Here is an 18556-nt window from a genome sequence, read left to right as displayed (position 1 = left end):
CATTTTGCCTGGGATTGCAAAATGATTGCAAAATTGCAGGAATCACTTTTGCTTTTGGATCAAATCTGATGCTACAAAAGCCCTGTGAATGTTACCGAAACACCGTATACCTCCAGGTGTTCTATAAACACTGAGCAGTTTTGCTAAAACACTATTGTCTTTGCATGAAAAATGGAATAAAGGCCCTGAAGGGAAATCTCATTAATGTGTGTGCTGTGCTCTTTTGCCCAGGGCAAGTGGAAGTTCCTGACTCAAATGACCCTTTGGGACAACTGGATGGACATGACAGCCCTGTTCCAACTCTGAAAGGTAAACTGTGAAGTGTTCTTTGAATGCAAGCATTTGAATGTGTTTTCAGAGTACCATGCAGAGTGACTCACTGTGCCACTCTACTCAAGCCTTGGCTGCTGAAATGGATGGTCAGGGTCTCCCATGACCCAGTGCTGGCCCATGGGTGGGTGTAAAGCTGAATTCCACCTCTGTACCCCAACACTGAATCATATCTCAGAGACAGGATTTGGGGTGAAGTAGATAAGAATAACTTTATCGCTTTGCCAGGCAAAGGGGGCCACAGCAGGCTAATGTCCTCCAGGCTACATGCCCCAACCTGGAGTGTGAAGTGAGAAGTTCTATGGGAATTTCTGGTTCAAAGAACTTCATGGTTCAAAGAGGGAGTGATCAGCTTGTGGACATTGTTCTGACTGATTGGTGGTGAGGTAAGTAGGAGTCAGCACCATCAATCTGGTTCCATATTGATCTAAGATCTATATGATTGCAAGCAGCAAGATCTATATGATTGTAAGCAGCATTCTGTCAACTCCTACCTGGTAGGGATTTCAGTATCTGCATAACAGCTCAAAGATATTATTATCTATACACTTGAGGAGGAACAATGACCCTACTCCAAAGTTGCACTATTTTTTTTTGACAGCTCCTCCTTTGTCTCTGCATCTCCTCCCTTCCCTGATTAGCAACTGGTTGAACCTTCGCATTAGAACTCAGGCAAGGTTATGAAGGCTGCTGTTGATGTTTAGTCGCTAAGTCATGTCCATCTGTTTTGTGACCCCGTGGACTGTAGCCACCATGCTCCTCTGTCCAAGGGATTTCCCAGGCAAGAATACTCGATCGGGTTGCCATTTCCTTCTCCAGGGGATCTTCCCAACCCAGGGATTGAACCTGTGTTTCCTGTATTGGCAGGCAGATTCTTTACCGCTGAGCCACAAGGGAAGCCCCGTCATGAAGGCTAAATGAAACCTGTTTCCTGTAATCAAGAAATGGGGGGATACAGAAAGGCTTTTGTGCCCAGGAGTCCCACAGGGTCCTGCTTGGTATCAGGTGCAGTGGCATGCCTCTTGAAGCAGTTTTGAAAGCTGGGTGGAGCTTGTCAGAAGCTGGTGGGTGGGTGGGAGATGAGAGGGCAGGGGTAGACAGATGGCCACTGAAGGGAAGAAGGAAATTGAAGGGAGCTCTGTGGGCCCGAACAGAGCCTTAGGACCTGGACTCCTGGCTTGGCCATGAAGTCTCCTGCTGAACAAGGTCTTCTCGGGCTATTCTCCAGATGTAACTGTCCAGACTAGGGAGCGCCTCAGGTGGGCAAGTGGCCCTCCTCCACAGGTCACCAAAGAGCAGGTTATTTGTCTTATTGCTCCAGTCTTTCCCAGAGGTCACTGCCAAGATCACTGCTCACTTGGCGCACTTTGTAGGCATCTTAGATTTGAAAATCAGTAGACACCATTTCTTGTGATGCAGCCCAGTCACTTGAAGAAGTGGTGCTTTGCTTCCTTCATCCCCTGTCACTGTATTGCCTCAGTCACCTCAAGCTGCCACAAGAGAACACCACAGGCTGGGTGGCTTAATCAGGAGACATTTACTTCTTACAGCCCTGAAGACTGGAAGTCTGAAGTCAAGGCGCTGGCCTTGCTGGGTCCTAGTGGCATGCTAGGTTTGTAGACAGTGCAGTTTTGCTGTGTCCTCACAGGGAGTGAGAGAGTGGGCTCTGGTCTCTTCTTGTCTTATAAAGACTCGAATCCCATTATAGGGATCCCACCCTCATGACCTCATCTAACCCTAATTACTTCCCAAAGGCCTCACCTTCAGATGAGGTACCACTACTACACAAGTGCTTAAGGCTTCAACATGTAAATTTGTGGGCACGCAGTTCAGTGTATAATAATTAACTGTTAAAACAGCTACTTTATTTCTGTTTAGCTTCTTTTGGTAAGCATTATTCAGAGTCTAGACATCCATAAATTTCTCAGCCCTCTGCATGTTGAGGGTCCCTGTGTCCCTTCAGGAATGTGTTCACCTCCACGTGTCCAAGGCTGGGTCTCCTGGAGACTGGGCAGAAATGACTCATGTCCACCAGTCTCAGCTGAGTGGAATAGGTGTTGCTCTGTGTCCTGAAAGAACCTCCTGGGATCACACAACAAACTTCTGCATTCTGGCCTCAGAATAGTTGTTTAAATTTGCAGAAATAGAGTCGTAGATGTAGAAAGCAAATGTATGGTTACTAGGAAGGAAGGGGGCGGGAGGGATACATTGGGAGAATGGGATTGATATATGCACACGACTAAATGTAAAATAGATGACTAATAGGGACCTACTGTATAGTGCAGGGAATTCCACTTAATATTCTGTAATGACCTATATGAGGAAAGAATCGAAAAAAGAATGGATACAAATAGATGTATAACTGATTCACTTTGCTGTATAGCAGAATCTAACACAACATTGTAAGTCAACTATGGTCCAGGAGAAATTGTAAAGCAAATGAACAAACAGGGTGTGTGGATCTACTTGCTCTTGGTGGTGCCTTGTGTGTGGAGGCTCCTTGATAATGATTTTCCCCTTTTGTATCTTATCCAGTAAATATATAGGTTAGTTTTCTCACATTGACCCCCTTGCAGTCCAACTGTGGTCACTGTGACCTTGCACAGAGTCAGGATGTTTGGAGGAGAGGGCCTCTTTTGGCTAGGTAGGGATGTATCTCCATGGTGACCAAGGTCTGGGCTCTGGAAATTTGTGTACCATGCTGGGCCTTAGGATAGATTTCTTAGGAAGAAAGGTAGTTTTTGGTGGCTAGATTCTGAAGTCATTTTTCACAAGTGTGATTGAGCCCACAGTCTAGTATTATAGAGACTCAGATCCATCATGGGGTTCCCACCCTCATGGGTTATGGCTCTTGCCCAAAAGGGACTTGCCCCACTCTTCCTTTGTGCTCCCCTGGCCTCCTCCTCACACCCTCAGTGATGGAAGGAACTGGCCTGGCAATGCCAGACTTATTAATCCATGCACTTTTTTTTTTTTGTTTAAAGAGCTTCAGGGAGCATTACTGCTTGGCCACATTTGGCTTAAATCATATATAAAAAGTAATAATAGTTGAATGGACTGTATGAGCTATTTCTTTAACCCAGTTACCATTTATGATGCCCATGCATCTGTAAAACTGCAGGCAGGTGAAAATGGCTAGCGGGCAGTCTGTCGCTGAGCGAAACAGAATCTAAGAATTAGTTACAAGCGTAAAAAGCATTTGAGTTCAGATGTACTGGGCCAGGATTGAGCACTTAACGTATAATTGGTGGTTGGTATTCAGAGAGGGAAATCCCAGAGCCGATACAGAAGGAAAAACAGAATACAAAATGCATTGTGATTTGCAGCTGAAATGTTTGCCTGAAATTTCTGTATGCCAGAGTACCGTCATCATTAGGACTGAAGCTGGCCTTAGGACTCTGGTAATAGTATTTAACAGGAGTTTTATATTCCTTGCTATATTAGATATACTATTTATTATTCTTATACTTACAAAAGTGTTCATTTGGCCTAGAAACCATTTGCTCTTTTGTTCCAAGGCTGTATTTTAAATGCATATGTAACCAGTTTTGTAAAATCAGTACTTTGGAATGTGTGTGGGCGGTGGATCATTTCTGAGAGCCTGGGTTGGTGGTGCTCATCTTGTTCATCTTGCGTCCTCCAAAAATAGACCCGCTTGCTTGTGTCTCCTGCCTTAGAAGGGTGCTCATCATCCTGGCTGAAACCAGAAGGGGAATTCCTGACTCTCTGCACTTGAAGCTGTGTTACAGTTAGAGGTGATCTCAAGGGCATTCTAAATCACAAGGCAGGAGTTGGTGCCTTACTCACCAGGCTGCCCGCTGCTATCTGTGACATGTTATGTTGTGGTGCTGAACTGAAACTTCCTGGGACAGAGAAAACAAAGCCATCAGCAGAGTTCACCCTGTTGGCATGGAGACCATGCCTGATGTCTGTTTCCTGGGGGCCTGATCCACCTAGGATGCAGGCATTGATTAGCATATGTGTTGGGTGCATTTCTGGTTTATTCTGGGACTCTTGGTGCATGTGTGAGTGTGTGTGAGCAAGTGTGTGATGGTTTCCTGGAGTTTATGGAGAGTGAGAGTCTCCAAGGCTGATGGGTTAACTTGAAAAGAGCACTGTACTTGCAGACACAGTTAGCTTAGGTCTGTGGCTGGGAACTTGGGGCCAAGCTCAAGCTGTGAGTCTGGGCCCCTGCACCTCCCCTCTGAGTGGCCCCTGGCTGGTCATGGAAATTTGGGGCTCCCCTAGACGGTAAACAGAGAGTGTCCAATGTTGCACCACTTCCTTGGACAAATCTAATGTGAGTTTCTGGGCTCTGAGCCCTAGCCACTCTCGAGGTGAAGGCTGATCATTGAGCTCCCTTGATCCTCCTGCAGCCAGAATTTTCTGAGCCCATTGGGCTGCCCAAGATCTGAACAAACTGAACATTGTTGGGAAAAAGCCCAAACCTACAGATGAGAGATTTCAAAGCAAACAAGTCCTATGCAAGGTGGATTAGGAGGCATAGGACCTCATATACACATATGAGAGCCCTCTCTGTGGGAGGGCAGGGACGCAGCCTGCTTCTCGGAGTGGTGAGGCCAGTGTGGGCCTCCAAGCCTTCCTCTCTTCTTCTCCTTCTCAGTGTCCCCCTCTCACTCTTTCAGGATAACTGCTGCAACCTGCACCTCAGCTGGGATGGAGTCATGGTAACTGGTGGCTAGTGCCTGGCTGGACTGTCCATTGTTGTCCCTACTGAAGGTGACAGACAGGCAGTCGTCCTTTCCCAACCCACTGGGTTTGAACACCAAACTGCACTGGCCTTGTCATTATGTGCTTGTCTAACGTCTGTCCCAGGTGTGTGCATCTGTGTGTGTGTTTCTGTCTGTATGACGCACCCCCCTCCCTGAGAATTCAGCAGCTCTTGTGTACTCCCAGTTGCCTGTTGTTTTGTGCGTGCTTCTCTCTCTGCGTCTGCCCGTGTCATCTGGTTTTCTGGGTGTAGGTCTGTCTTCTTGTGCCTGACCATCTCTGTATGTGTGTGTGTGTGTGTGTGCGCGTGTGTGTGTGTGTATGTGTGCATCTGTGTCCCTGTCCCTTGAAGAGGATGTGCTATTGTTTGTTGTTCAGCTGCTCAGTGTGTCTGACTCTTTGCGACCCTATGGACTACAGCAACCCAGTGTGACCCTGTTTGTCCAATGGCCTCCCTCCTTCTCTCTCCTACTTTTCCTCTTCAAACCCACGATAGCAGTTTCCAAGGACTGTCATTACAAAGTACCACAAACTGAGTTCCGTAAACAACAGAAATTTGTCCTCATGGTTGTGGAGGCCAGAAGTCCAAAGTCAAGGTTTTGGCAGGATTCGTGCCTTCGGGAGGCTCTGTGGGAGAAACCATTCACATCTCTTTGAGCTTCTGTTTTGCTGGCAGTCCATGCAGTTCCCAGGCTTGGGGCCTCATCATTCCAGTATCTGCCTGTTTTCATGTGATCTTTTCTGGGTCTGTATTCAAATGTCCCTCTTTAAAGAATACTAGACATTTGATTAAGGCCCATCCCTATGTCCTCATCTCAATTTGATTATATCTGCAATGACTCAATTTCCAAGTAAGGTCACGTTCACAGGTTCCTAAAGACCCTTACATACTTTTCTCCATCTCTCAGGTCCTTTAAATTTCATTTCCCCATTTTTCTCACTGTCTCTGATTCTCATTCTTTCTAATCTCACACCCTCCTCTGACCCTGGTAAGCTCCTCCTCCCACCCTTTCTGCAACTGGTTCCGTGTAGACCTCTAGACGACTCAGTGGGAGTGGCCCCTGCCACTGCCCCTGACTGATTTATTGGCCTATAAATACTTCCTTCTGGGAAAAGCAGCTTTATATCCTCTGTGCAGCTCTCAGGGTCCCCTCGTCACCTGCCCTTCTAACCAGGTTGTTTTATTTCCCACCAGTCAAAGCCCTGTGACCTTGTGACCCTGGTACACATGGCTTTCCTTATCTCCTCCCCAGGCCAGCCAGTGTGACCTGGTAAACAGGCAGATCCTCAGACACTTTAGTCATTTAACCACATTAGTGAATATGTGGATGGTCAGTTGGGGTAAAAAAATCATTCATCACTGATCTGACTGTGAGGTCAGGAGTGGTGTCCTCTGGAAATGAGTCCTCCTGTTACCTCTGCCTTTAGAGTGTTTTCATGCTTGGATTGACCTCACTGTGCAGAGTTTAGGGGTGAGCAGAGAGCTGACCCGGGCAGCAGGGAGATGGAATTCATTAGCATCAGTTGTTGAAGTGACCCTGTTGTGAGGAAGGGGAAACCCTTTTGGATAATCAAAAGGGAAGACTTCTCCTCTCTTAATGCTGTGGAGGACTGACCAGATCCAACTTAGCTGGATTCTCAGCCACAGGTGCCTAGCTCTTCCCGGCCTGTTCAGTGGCAGCTGGAGAGGTTTGGAGCAGCTCTTGAGGAAGCCTTTGTGAACTAGAGGAGGACTTAGCAATGGCCAGGACAATGCCGTATTTCACACATAAAGGAAATGAAACCGAGGGATGAAGTGGCTGGCCAGGAGTTAACCACCAAGAGAAAAAGTAGTATTGTGCTTAGTCTTCTGAGAACTTTCATTCTATTTTCATTTTGGCCTCCAGTGAATGAATGATGGTTGTAATGGTGGACCAAATTTATTTGACCACCCTCCCACTTACATTACATATGAGTGCTCAATAAAATATTCATCAAAGATGTAAATGATTAGATGAATTTGCAAGAGAGTTGGAGAAGCGCCCAGGAGCCAGCATGAGGAAGGAAGCAGAATTGTTACAGTCCTGGGCTGCTGAGGAAGGAGCCACTGAGGTGTTCCGTTCTGTTTGCAGCCTTAGAGAATGGCCCAGTCTTCATGGGAAAAGGTTTATCTGAGATAAAGAGTTGGATTCTGCAGATATCATGCTGTTATGACATGAGCTCTCCAGTAATGAAAGGCAGAGTCTCCATGTGACCGTGGGGCAGATGTGGATGCATCCATGGACTCTGGACTAGAGGGGTACCAGTAAGACAAGGACACCTTAGCAAAAGCTGGTACAGGCAAAAGACAACTGCAGACACATCAAATCCTTCCATGCTTTGATACTGAAAGAGCTTTCACTAGAGCAAATATGCAGAAGTAGAAAATCCTGATTTTGAGATTACATGAAATAAATATGCTAAAGCTACTGATTTCACTGGAATTGGATGGATTACATTTCCTTCAATCAGGAAAAGTAAGGGGTCGAGACAAAAATCAAGTTTGGTTTTAGGAAATGAAGGAATTTACATTTCTTATATCTTAATATGGGCTTCCTTGGTGGCTCAGATGATAAAGAATCTGCTGCAATGTGGGAGACCCAGGTCCAATCCCTGGGTTGGGAAGATCCCCTGGAGAAAGGAATGGCTACCCACTCCAGTATTCTTGCCTGGAGAATTCCTTGGACAGAGGAGGAGATTTTCACTCATTAGCCGAGGAAGGCGAGGAGAGGGCTTGCCTCAAGCCTGGCTCCAGATGGGACAAACAGAAGGCTTTCCCATGAGAAATCAGACTTGGACCTGCACCTCAGGAAACTAAATTTACATTACCAGAATGTTGTGGAAGAGTCAAGAGCCCAAGAATTAACATAAAAACTTGGCACTGCCTATTTCAGGAATCCAGTCCTCAAGGGATTCCCACAGAAAAACCAGCCCTGCAGTGAAAAATTACGAAGTACACTCAGAGAGGCCCAAGATGAGTGATGAGTTAGTAAACAATGAAGCTGAAAGGATTAAAGGTAAAGGGAAAAAAAGCAGTTGTGGGTTTGAAATAGAACCAAAGAGACCTTCTAGAAACGAAAAGTGTAGCAGATAAAATGAGAAACTTGATGGATAGTAGATGGCACAGAGCTAACGATTATAAAAAGATAGGAAATGTAAAAGTAGAAGAGCAGGGAAGGCTCTTATAAGGAAGTTCAGCATATATCTGGAAGGAGATTTCAAAGGAGAAATAGAGGGGGAAGGGAGAAACAGTATTTCATGAGATACTGATGGAGGATTTTACAGAATTCATGGAAGGCATCAATCTTCAGATGTTGGGTATAACACTGAGGCCTGTTGAGGCTAAAATAAAAATAAGTTCATAGCTAGTGATACTTTGGCAAAGACAAGGGAAATAGTAAAAGCAGCCAAAGAAGGGAGAGGTCAGATTATCCACAAAGGAATGGTAAGACTTGTAACAAAACCACAAAAAACAGAGGACAGTGGTGTAATTGTCAGTCTAGAACTCTATACCCAGCTAAACTGGCATTCAAGTCTGAAAGCAACAGATAATTTTAGACCATGACCAAGAGTGTTTACAACCTTTTGTTTTTAACACAAAAAGCAAATGTGAATCAGGAAGAGCTCAGTTGAACCTGGGGAGAAAGGAATGAGAAGCAGGCAGTGTTGGCAAGGAAAGAACCTGTTAAGCAAGTTGGCAAATCTAAATAAATTTTGTAGTCGAAAATCATCTGTAATAAAGACCACTAGGAGCTTACAAATGGATTGTAACTAAACATTGGGAAGCAATAATTCAAAGCTCTGGTGGTTGGGGTGGTGTTTGCAGCTCACAGCATTTCAAGGTGCTTGTATTTCGTTGTATTTGGGAAACTTTGCCAAATTAGGTATGCTTATAAAAAGTAATAAAGAAAGTGTAACTTTTGAATAAGCAAAGGGAGAATAAAGGGAAAAAACAAGAAAATAGGAAGGAAGAATTAAAAAGCAAAATTAACACTTTTAAAATAAAATCTTTCAGTTAACAATCTCGTAGGTTAACACATATAGACTTTTAAATTAGCATGTTAAATTATATGTTATTTACAGAATTCTTGTCTAGTGCATGCCCAGTTGCTTCAGTCGTGTCCGACTCTGCAATCCTGTGGACTGTAGCCCGCCAGACTCCTTTGTCCATGGGATTCTCCAGGCAAGAAGACTGGGGTGGGTTTGCATGCCTTCCTCCAGGGGATCTTCCCAACTCAGGGATTGAACCAGCATCTCCTGCATTGCAGGTGGATTCTTTACCCATTGAGCCACGTGGGAAGCCCTCATGTCTAGTATATAATCATAAAAATCATTAAAAGTTAAAAATACAGAGTAGAACTACATTAACCAAAAATACTCTGAGGTAACTATATTAACATCCGACAAAATGGTTTTTTAGACACAAAAGCCTTAAATAGTGATATAAAGACTAGATGATGTAATAAACTTGAAGTTTATTGTACCCAGGAACTTAGGTTCCAGTATACAAACTCAACCTCACAGAATTAATAATGGCTATTTGACATATATGGTATCAGTTAGCATGTATCTCATTGAAACTAAAGGTTTCCCGATGACATAGCAAGCAAAGAATCTGCCTGCAATGCAGGAAATGCAGGAGACACAAGGTGGGTCCCTGGGTTAGGCATATCCCCTGGAAAAGGAAATAACAACACACTCCAGTATTATTGCCTGGGAAATCCAATAGACAGAGAGACTGCTGGGCTTCAGTCCTTAGGGTCACAAAGAGTCAACCATGACAGACCACACACAAACGCATGGTCACGCCCTGATTGAAACTAAGTATTTTAAAAAATTTGAGCAACAAATTGACAAGTTTAATCTTTTGGGCATATATAAACCCCTGCACTGAACAATTAGAGAAAATGCATTCTTGCCATTCAGTGTGGAGCATTTCAGGAGCTGACTGTACTAGGCTGTAAAGCAAATCACAGTGGTATCAAAGAATTATCATCACACTAGACTATATTTTGTGACAGCAGTGCAATTAAAGCATACCTTTAATAACTCATAGCCAAAATTTATAAATTATAAGAGAAGTGGAATCTGACCAACCATATGGAGATTAAATAAATTAACTTATTTGATTGCTAACCCTTGGGAAATTTCTGATTTAATGCATACATTAGAAAAGAAAAAGATAGAAAATTAATCAACTGCAGAAGTTAGAAATATAAAGATTTGAATAGATAATTACAGTAGGAGAGGCTCAAGGGCCAGTAAACCTTCCTAAGGACTCTTGAGCTCATGAGGAATTCTAATTCTTAAGGTGCAACCTAAAACAATAGTACTATTTCATGTTCATCATATTGGCAAACATTTTAAAGCCCCCCCACTCCGCCCCCCGCCAGACACCAAATGCTGGCAAAGTTATAGGGGAAACACTTTAACTCACTTTTAGTGGAGTACAAATGGTTTCAAGCACTTTTAAGACACAGATAAACGAAAGATTTCAAGGCCTATGACTTATCACTAATGCATGCAGTTAGGTGCTTGCAAGGTTACTCCCATACATGTACAGAATGAGATATATACAGGTCGTCATTATACACTGTCTGTACTAGCAAAAATGTAGAAACAAATTCTTGCCCCTGAATTGGGAAATGGATAAAGAAATTGTGGTTTCTTTGTACAGTAGAATATTATGAAGTAATTAAACAAATGAACTGCATCAACAGAGGAACCCCAAGCTGACTTTGAGTGAAAAAAAAAAGTAGCAAAGAAGGTCTTTCAGGGGAAATTCTATAAATATAAAATGATACAAATATGCATTGGAATAGTGCATACTCATTCTCTGGAGAAATAAGGGAAGGGTGTGCTTTAGTTACACTTCGGAATGTCTTATTTTTTTAATTACTGTGAGTCAGCATTAAAAAAACTAAGATCATGGCATCCAGTCCTATCACTTCATGGCAAATAAAGGGGGAAAATATGGAAACAGTGTTAGATTTCATTTTCTTGGCCTCCAAAATCAATGCGGATGGTGACAGCAGCCACAAAATCAAAAGACACTTGCTCCTTGGAAGAATGGCTATGACAAACCTAGACAGTGTATCAAAAAGAAGAGACATCACTTTGACAAAGGTCCATATAGTCAAAGCTATGGTTTTTCCAATAGTCATGTATGGATGTGGGAGTTGGACTATAAAGAAGGCTGAGTGCCGAAGAATTGATGCTTTTGAACTGTGGTGTTGGAGAAGACTCTTGAGAGTCCCTTGGACTGCAAAGAGATCAAGCCAGTCAATCCTAAAGGAAATCAGTCCCTGAATATTCATTGGAAGGACGGATGCTGAAGCTGAAGCTCCAATGCTTTGGCCACTTGATGTGAAGAACTGACTCATTGGAAAAGACCCTGATGCTGGGAAAAATTGAGGGCAAGAGGAGAAGGGGGCGACAGAGGATGAGGTGGTTGGATGGCATCACTGACTCAATGAACATGAGTTTGAGCAAACTCCGGGAGATAGTGGTGAACAGAGAAGGCTGGCGTGCTGCAGTTCGTGGGTTGCAAAGAGTCGGACATGACTTAGTGACTGAACAACAACAGCAACAAAGTCAAATATGGTGCAATGTTTGCATAAAATCTTAATGTTGTATACATGCATGCTAGTGTGTTAATATCTGTATTTTTCTCTGCAACATTTCAGTGTTAAAAATTGTTAGCTCAGAAATCATTAATATTGAATAGGAAGCAAGAAGAGATATGGGCAGTATGAATTTTGGAAGCTAAAAGGCTGCATTATTGTTATTTGAAGAAAATGATATCTGCAAAGAAAATCTAAGACAATCAACTCAGAAACTATCATAACTAAAGTAGTTCAGTAAAGTGGCAAGGTAAAAGAAAAATGCACACAGGGACAGAATATTGGCCTATCAGTGATGTCCATGTCCTAATCCCTGAACCTGGAAATGTGTCACCTTATTTCACAGGGACTGTGCAGATGGAACTCAGTTCAGGATTTTGATATGGAAATGATCCTGGATGATCCATATGGCCCAACGTAATCATAGAGGTCCTTGTAAGACAGGAAGGTCAGAGCCACTTGTTGGAGATGTTGATAATGGAAACAGAAGTTAGAGTGATATAAGGAAGGCACCATGGGCCAGGGCATGCAGGTGGCCTCCAAAAGCTGGGAAAGGCAAGGAGAAGACTCTCCCAGAGCCTGCAGAAGAAATAGCATCCTGCCAACACCTTGATTTTTGGACTTCTGACCTGCAGAACTGTGTGACAGTGTATTTGTGTTGTGTTACACTACTAAGTTTGTGCTAATGTGTTACAGCAAAAGTAGGAAATTTGTACAATATGTGGAAATCTAATAGTTTTCCCATAATAAATGCACTTATCTCTCCATCAACATCCCAATTTTTAAGTGGAAGTTATTAGGATGATTCTAAATTGAATCTGAAAGAGAAGTAGCCTTGAAATTAAGAAATATGCCCCCCAAAGTAACATTTGTTATTCTTGATGTCAAAATGTATTTCAATCATCTTCATGTAAAAACAAAAAGATGTTGCCATAGCAACAGGCCAAGATCAGTGGTGTTAGGGGTAAGGTTAGCAATGAACAGAGGCTGTTTTGATGGGAGAATACCCTTTGCAGAGGTAACTTTCTGGCACAGAATTGACCCATGAGAAATAGAAAAGATCCAAGGACAAGAGGTTCTTGGCTGATTGCACGATGAGGGATCAGTTGGATGGATGTGTTTTAGGAAAAGCAAGGGACAATCCCCTTCAAAGTAGGGGAAAGTATAGGTAGGGAGAGAACCTTGAACCAGAATCAAGAACCAGAAGCCTTGATGCTGCTGCTGCTGCTGCTGAGTCACTTCAGTCATGTCCGACTCTGTGACTCCACAGACGGCAGCCTTATAGGCTCCCCCGTCCCTGGGATTCTCCAGGCAAGAACACTGGAGTGGGTACCATGGGTATAAATTAGCTTTTCTTCATTATTTGTTTTTGCGATTTCTTCCTGAGGGCTCATTATTATTCCTGAGGGAGCTTAATGTATGAAGTTGCTGGGTTATCCACCCATGGTTTTGGTCTCTGAGTTTCCCATAGAGCATAAAGGAGGCTGATTTCAGGCCTGGGTTGGGACATGGATGATATCTGTGGAGATCCTCCCTTTTGTCCATTCCCAGCTGGACAGGCCTTTTAAATGCTGTTGTACTTGGAACTCCCCAGATGTAGGTGCTGGTCACTTAGGAGCATTCTTTCCGGTCCCAGCGTCCCTTACAGCGATGCTTTCAGTGTTGTTTCTGGTCAGCTTTAAGTTCATTCTTGGATGGGTTTTGTGTTTCACTTCCCTCAGCCCTTCAAAGCAGGATTCTTGGTCTAGGCTGCACACTTAGAGCTTTAGACAAATTCCTAGGCACTCAGTTGTATGATGCACAGGTGGATATTTTTATCAGCTTCCAGGTGACCCCAGTGTGAAGTCATCGTTGAACCCCACTGGTTTAGATGGAATAGAATGGAGAAGAGTTGTCAAGAACTCCACATGTGGACTAGATCACCTCACTAGCTTCCCCTTCATTTTCTGTAAATTGAGGAAGCTGTGCCTTCAGGAGTGAGTGAGCGTGTGGTCGAGAGTGAAGAGGATCCATATAAATTGGGCACCTCAGGGTGGGAGAAAATCAGAGGAAGTCTTACCCTAGGTCTGAGCAAAGGTGAGGGTGATGGCTAGTACTTTTGAAAGGATGCTTCCAGGAGTGTGGCCCTCTTCCCCTTGGCCTGACATCTCCACCTCCCCTCTACCTGCTTTTACCTGGTTTGTTCACCTGGTCTCACCATGCCCATCCCTCCTCAGGAGACATTTCCTGACCTAGGGATTACATTTGTAATGTTATGCAGCCATCAATACTTTCTAGTTCCAGACATTTTCATCACCCCCAAAGGGAGACCCTATCTCATTTAGAGTTATTCCTTAAATTCCCCTTCCCCAGCTGCTGGCAACTACTAATCTGTTTTCTGTCTCTGGATTTACCTATTATGGATATTTCATAAACAGATATAATCAAGGAAAATTGATATAATTTATCAATTATAAACTGATAAACAGAAATAATCAAGAGTGCTTTAAAGATTAAATCAACTGTCTAAGGTGCTTGAATCCAGCACAAATGGATTTCTCCAGTCCTTGTTAGCTAGAGTTGATTAAACATCAAAAAGGGAAATACTGGCACCATCCCTGGTTAAACCATCTGACTCATATACAGTAAGTCCCCTACATACAGATGAGTTCTGTTCCTAGAGCATGCTCATAAGTCCAATTCATTCAAGAGTCCAAAAAAGTTAGCCTAGATACCCAACTAATACAATCGGCTATATAATACGGTATAATACTGTACTGTAATAGGTTTATAATATTTTCTATATAAATAATACATAAAAACAAATAAACACAAAAAATAAAGAAAACATTTTCAACATTACAGTACCTGGAAAAGTACAGTAGTGCCAGCTACATCACCACTGTTTTTGCACTGCTTCCAGACATCCTGGGCTTGAAATAAAGATAATACTACTGTACTCTATACAGTTCTACACAGTAAAGTACACAAAAGCGCAGCCACTTGTAGAGGGTGCGCACATGTGACAGTGTATGCCAGATACGTGAACTAACTTACATGATTAGACATGTGAATGTATGTTCAAATCTTTGAAAGTTTGAAACTTGAAGGTTCCAACGTAGGGGACTTACTGTAGATGGTTTCACAGTGCCCCACCCGGTGGGTCAGGGTTAACATCACACTCTCCGTGCCCACATGAAAGGCAAACCAAGAAGGAGGTCATTTTCCCTATTCTGCATTTCTCAGAAAAAGAGCCTTCCTGGAAGAAAGACTAGGTCTAAACCACCATCAATTATCAATCAGGGGTATAGGAGAAGCTGTTCACTGGAGCAGAGAAGGATTTCAGGTTTTTGTACTCCTTCAATGTGAAAAAAACAAGATATTCTGGAAAAGAAGACCATGAGAGTCTGTATATAGAGTAATTGGACACTCTCAAACTCTCCCCAGGTTTCCTTCTATAAGTTGTACAAAAGGAACCCTCTCCTTAACTTTCTTCTCTGAGTGGTTCTCTCCCTTTCTTCTCTTTCTTGACTAATATTGTTTTTTCCACATTGAAGAAGATCCTCCTATATCTTTCAAGATATTTAGATGGTCAGTGGAGGTGTCCCAAGTTGATGTATGCAGATTCCCTAAACATGGAGGAAGGTGGTGGCAGAATTGCTTTTAAGCCAGTCCTCCAGATAGATGACTCAGTCTTAGGCCTCAGTCTTAGTACCCCACTCCAGTACTCTTGCCTGGAAAATCCCATGGATGGAGGAGCCTGGTAGGCTGCAGTCCATGGGGTCGCTAAGTCAGACACAACTGAGCAACTTCACTTTCACATTTCACTTTCATGCATTGGAGAAGGAAATAGCAACCCACTCCAGTGTTCTTGCCTGGAGAATCCCAGGGACAGGGGAGCCTGGTGGGCTGTTGTCTGTGGGGTCACACAGAGTCAGACACGACTGAAATGACTTAGCAATAGGCCTCAGAACCCTAGGCCTGCTCCTTTTAGATTTTTGCTAGTCAGCTTGGAGACACAGATCCTTACACTCCTGTGTCTGTGTCTCCCAGGAAGCCATGAAGTGTCAAAGGCCTTTGGAAAAACTGTCATCAGTGTAGAGATGAGAATTATAATTAAACTTGTACCAGAAAGAAGAGATCATGGTGATTTTAATCTAATATATCATTTGCTATTTTAAGTTATGATTTGATGACTATTTTATATGCCCTACTGTGCTTTTTAGTGTTATGAGACCTTAATGAAACATTTGAATCTTAACTTGTAGCTACTTGGGTTCTGGCCAGAACGCAGTGAAACGACGTGTTTGCTATAATCTGGGCAGCCCAGATTATACCATAGCAACTGCTTCGGACTGTCAGATCAGATCTCATTTTGTTTTCAAAAATCCAGGATCTAGTGCAGGAGCCTCAGCAGGAATGCAAGTCTCCCCAAGTTGAGCCTGTGTGGTTAGTAAACAATCATGATATCCAGAATGTTACCTGCTTGATTTAGCCTCTTTCCAGGGTTTTTTCATTAACATTTCAGTTACCTTCCGGCTTTGTGTCATCATTAAGAATTCTCTTGTACAACTTAATTCATTACATTAAAAGGGGGTTGGCTAGCAGAAAATAAAGGTTGAACCTAATAATGTTATTAATAATAATCACAAATAGTAATCAACATTCAGAAAACTAAGATCATGGCATCTGGTCCCATCACTTCATGGCAAATAGATGGGGAAACAGTGGAAACAGTGTCAGAATTTATTTTGGGGGGCTCCAAAATCACTGCGGATGGTGATTGCAGCCATGAAATTAAAAGACACTTACTCCTTGGAAGGAAAGTTATGACCAACCTAGATAGCATATTCAAAACCAGAGACATTATTTTGCGAAAAGGTCCGTCTAGTCAAGGCTATGGTTTTTCCAGTGGTCATATATGGATGTGAGAGTTGAACTCTGAAGAAAGCTGAGTGCCAAAGAATTGATGCTTTTGAACTGTGGTGTTGGAGAAGACTCTTGGGAGTCCCTTGGACTGCAAAGAGTTCCAACCAGTTCATTCTAAAGGAGATCAGTCCTGGGTGTTCACTGGAAGGACTGATGCTAAGGCTGAAACTCCAATACTTTGGCCACCTCATGTGAAGAGTTGACTCATTGGAAAAGACCCTGATGCTGGGAGGGATTGGGGGCAGGAGGAGCAGGGGACGACAGAGGATGAGATGGCTGGATGGCATCACTGACTCGATGGACATGAGTTTGAGCGAACTCCGGGAGTTGGTGATAGACAGGGAGGCCTGGTGTGCTGCAATTCATGGGGGTTGCAAGGAGTCGGACACAACTGAGCGTCTGAACTGAACTGAACTGAATCAGCAGTGGTTAGTGACACCTCTCTACGCAGATATCTACCCACTCTCTCTTGTGAAGGGAAACTATCTTCATCTTGAAATTCACATCCTCCTGCCTCTTACAGCTTCTTCCTATCTCCTTCACCCAGCCTGTGAAACTTATCCCCAGGGTCCACTAGAAATCCTATAATTTTTCATCCAATTAAATTAGTAATATAGATATGTGCCATCTTTCCATCTTTTACTTCATTAAATAAAACAAAAAAGAGACTAACCAGAAATCAGGAGAAAAGATTTAGAACAGTACTACCCTTTATAGTCTTTTTCAGATTGCTCTGATGTCTTAGTCTGTCTGCAGTGACCTCATCTCCTGATGATTGATTGTCTTGTCTCTCTAGCCTTAGTGGGTTTTTTGGTGTTATGGAATTTTAGTGTGCATGTTTATCTTAACAGAGAGTATCCCTCCAGCCCCTGACTAATAACATATGCACACACACACACGCATGCACACACACATGCACAAATCCCTCCCAAGTGCTGTCTGTTTCACTTCCTCTTGTTCCCCATGGTTTGTGTCACTAGCTGAGAGCTCCTGACTGTGATTGAATGGGGCCCCACATTCCAGGGCAGCATTTCCAGCCCCACTTGCTCTGTATTTTGGGTACATTTAGGGTCTGTTTTCCCTTTTGAATTTGAACCTGGGATGGTTTCTTCCTGCTTCTGCCCTGGGTGCAGTGGGACAGAGCCTTCAGCAACACTCAGCCTTGTTATTTTTTTTCTGTTCAGACCAATGATTTGCTTGTTTGTGAGGATATCTCTGTTTTGTCACACACTCTCTTCTTCTCATTTCCTTATTGTGGCTTGTGCTTGATGGTGTGGTAGGAAAGAGGATGGACTTTCTGAGCATGAATTTGCTTAGTAAATTAGTGAGGTTAGATTAGATTTAATGCTTGCAGAGAGAATGTGATCCTCATTATTTACAGGTTCTGTAGTTTCAAGTTTACTTATAACCTAAAATGTGTTTGTAATCCCAAAATCAATTCTCACAGCATCCATAGACAGTCAAAATTTTGAATTGCTGACGCACATGTTCCCTGATGAGCTTGTACAAAACAACACTCTGTCTAAGCCCCCAGCTCATACTGTAAACAAATGTCCTTTCCATGGTCTGTTTAGTCCCATGTATTTGCATTGTTGTGCTTTTTGTTGGTGATTGGCTATTTAAAATGCTCCCAATAATGGTGCTGAAGTGCTGTCTGGTGCCGTAAACACAAGATGTGCCTTAGGGTGAAAGCATGTGTGTTAGATAAGCTTCTTTCAGACCAAGTTATAGGGCTGTTGGTTGTGAGCTCAATGTTAATGAATCAACAGTACTTATTAAATAAAGTGACTTTGAACTGAAGCACACTAAAACCAGGTTCTTTATTGATCAGTTGGTGAGAATGCTGTGAGCAGAGGCAATCAGGAACCTAACCCTGTGTTTCTTCAGGAGCAGCCCATTCCCTATTTGCTCCTTCAGTGTTGGAGGCAACATTCTAGAATATAATT

The 18556-nt window shown here is 43.1% G+C and overlaps 1 protein-coding gene across 2 annotated transcripts in view; it reads left to right on the top strand.

Moving 5' to 3' along the window:
• ROR2 (receptor tyrosine kinase like orphan receptor 2) overlaps window positions 1-18556 on the top strand; it is a 241302-nt gene that overhangs the window by 185390 nt on the left and 37356 nt on the right. For both annotated transcript variants that reach the window (XR_003588062.3, XM_027964188.2), the window contains exon 2: window positions 232-309. Coding sequence is in view for 1 of the 2 variants with exons in the window: in XM_027964188.2 (XP_027819989.1) it covers window positions 232-309 (78 nt within the window). In the remaining variant the exon portion in view is untranslated. The remainder of the gene's footprint in view (window positions 1-231; window positions 310-18556) is intronic.

The sequence above is a fragment of the Ovis aries genome, chromosome 2 (genome assembly GCF_016772045.2).
Source record: "Ovis aries strain OAR_USU_Benz2616 breed Rambouillet chromosome 2, ARS-UI_Ramb_v3.0, whole genome shotgun sequence".
In the NCBI taxonomy this organism is placed as follows: domain Eukaryota; kingdom Metazoa; phylum Chordata; class Mammalia; order Artiodactyla; family Bovidae; genus Ovis; species Ovis aries.
This window is presented reverse-complemented; position numbering and strand designations above follow the sequence as displayed.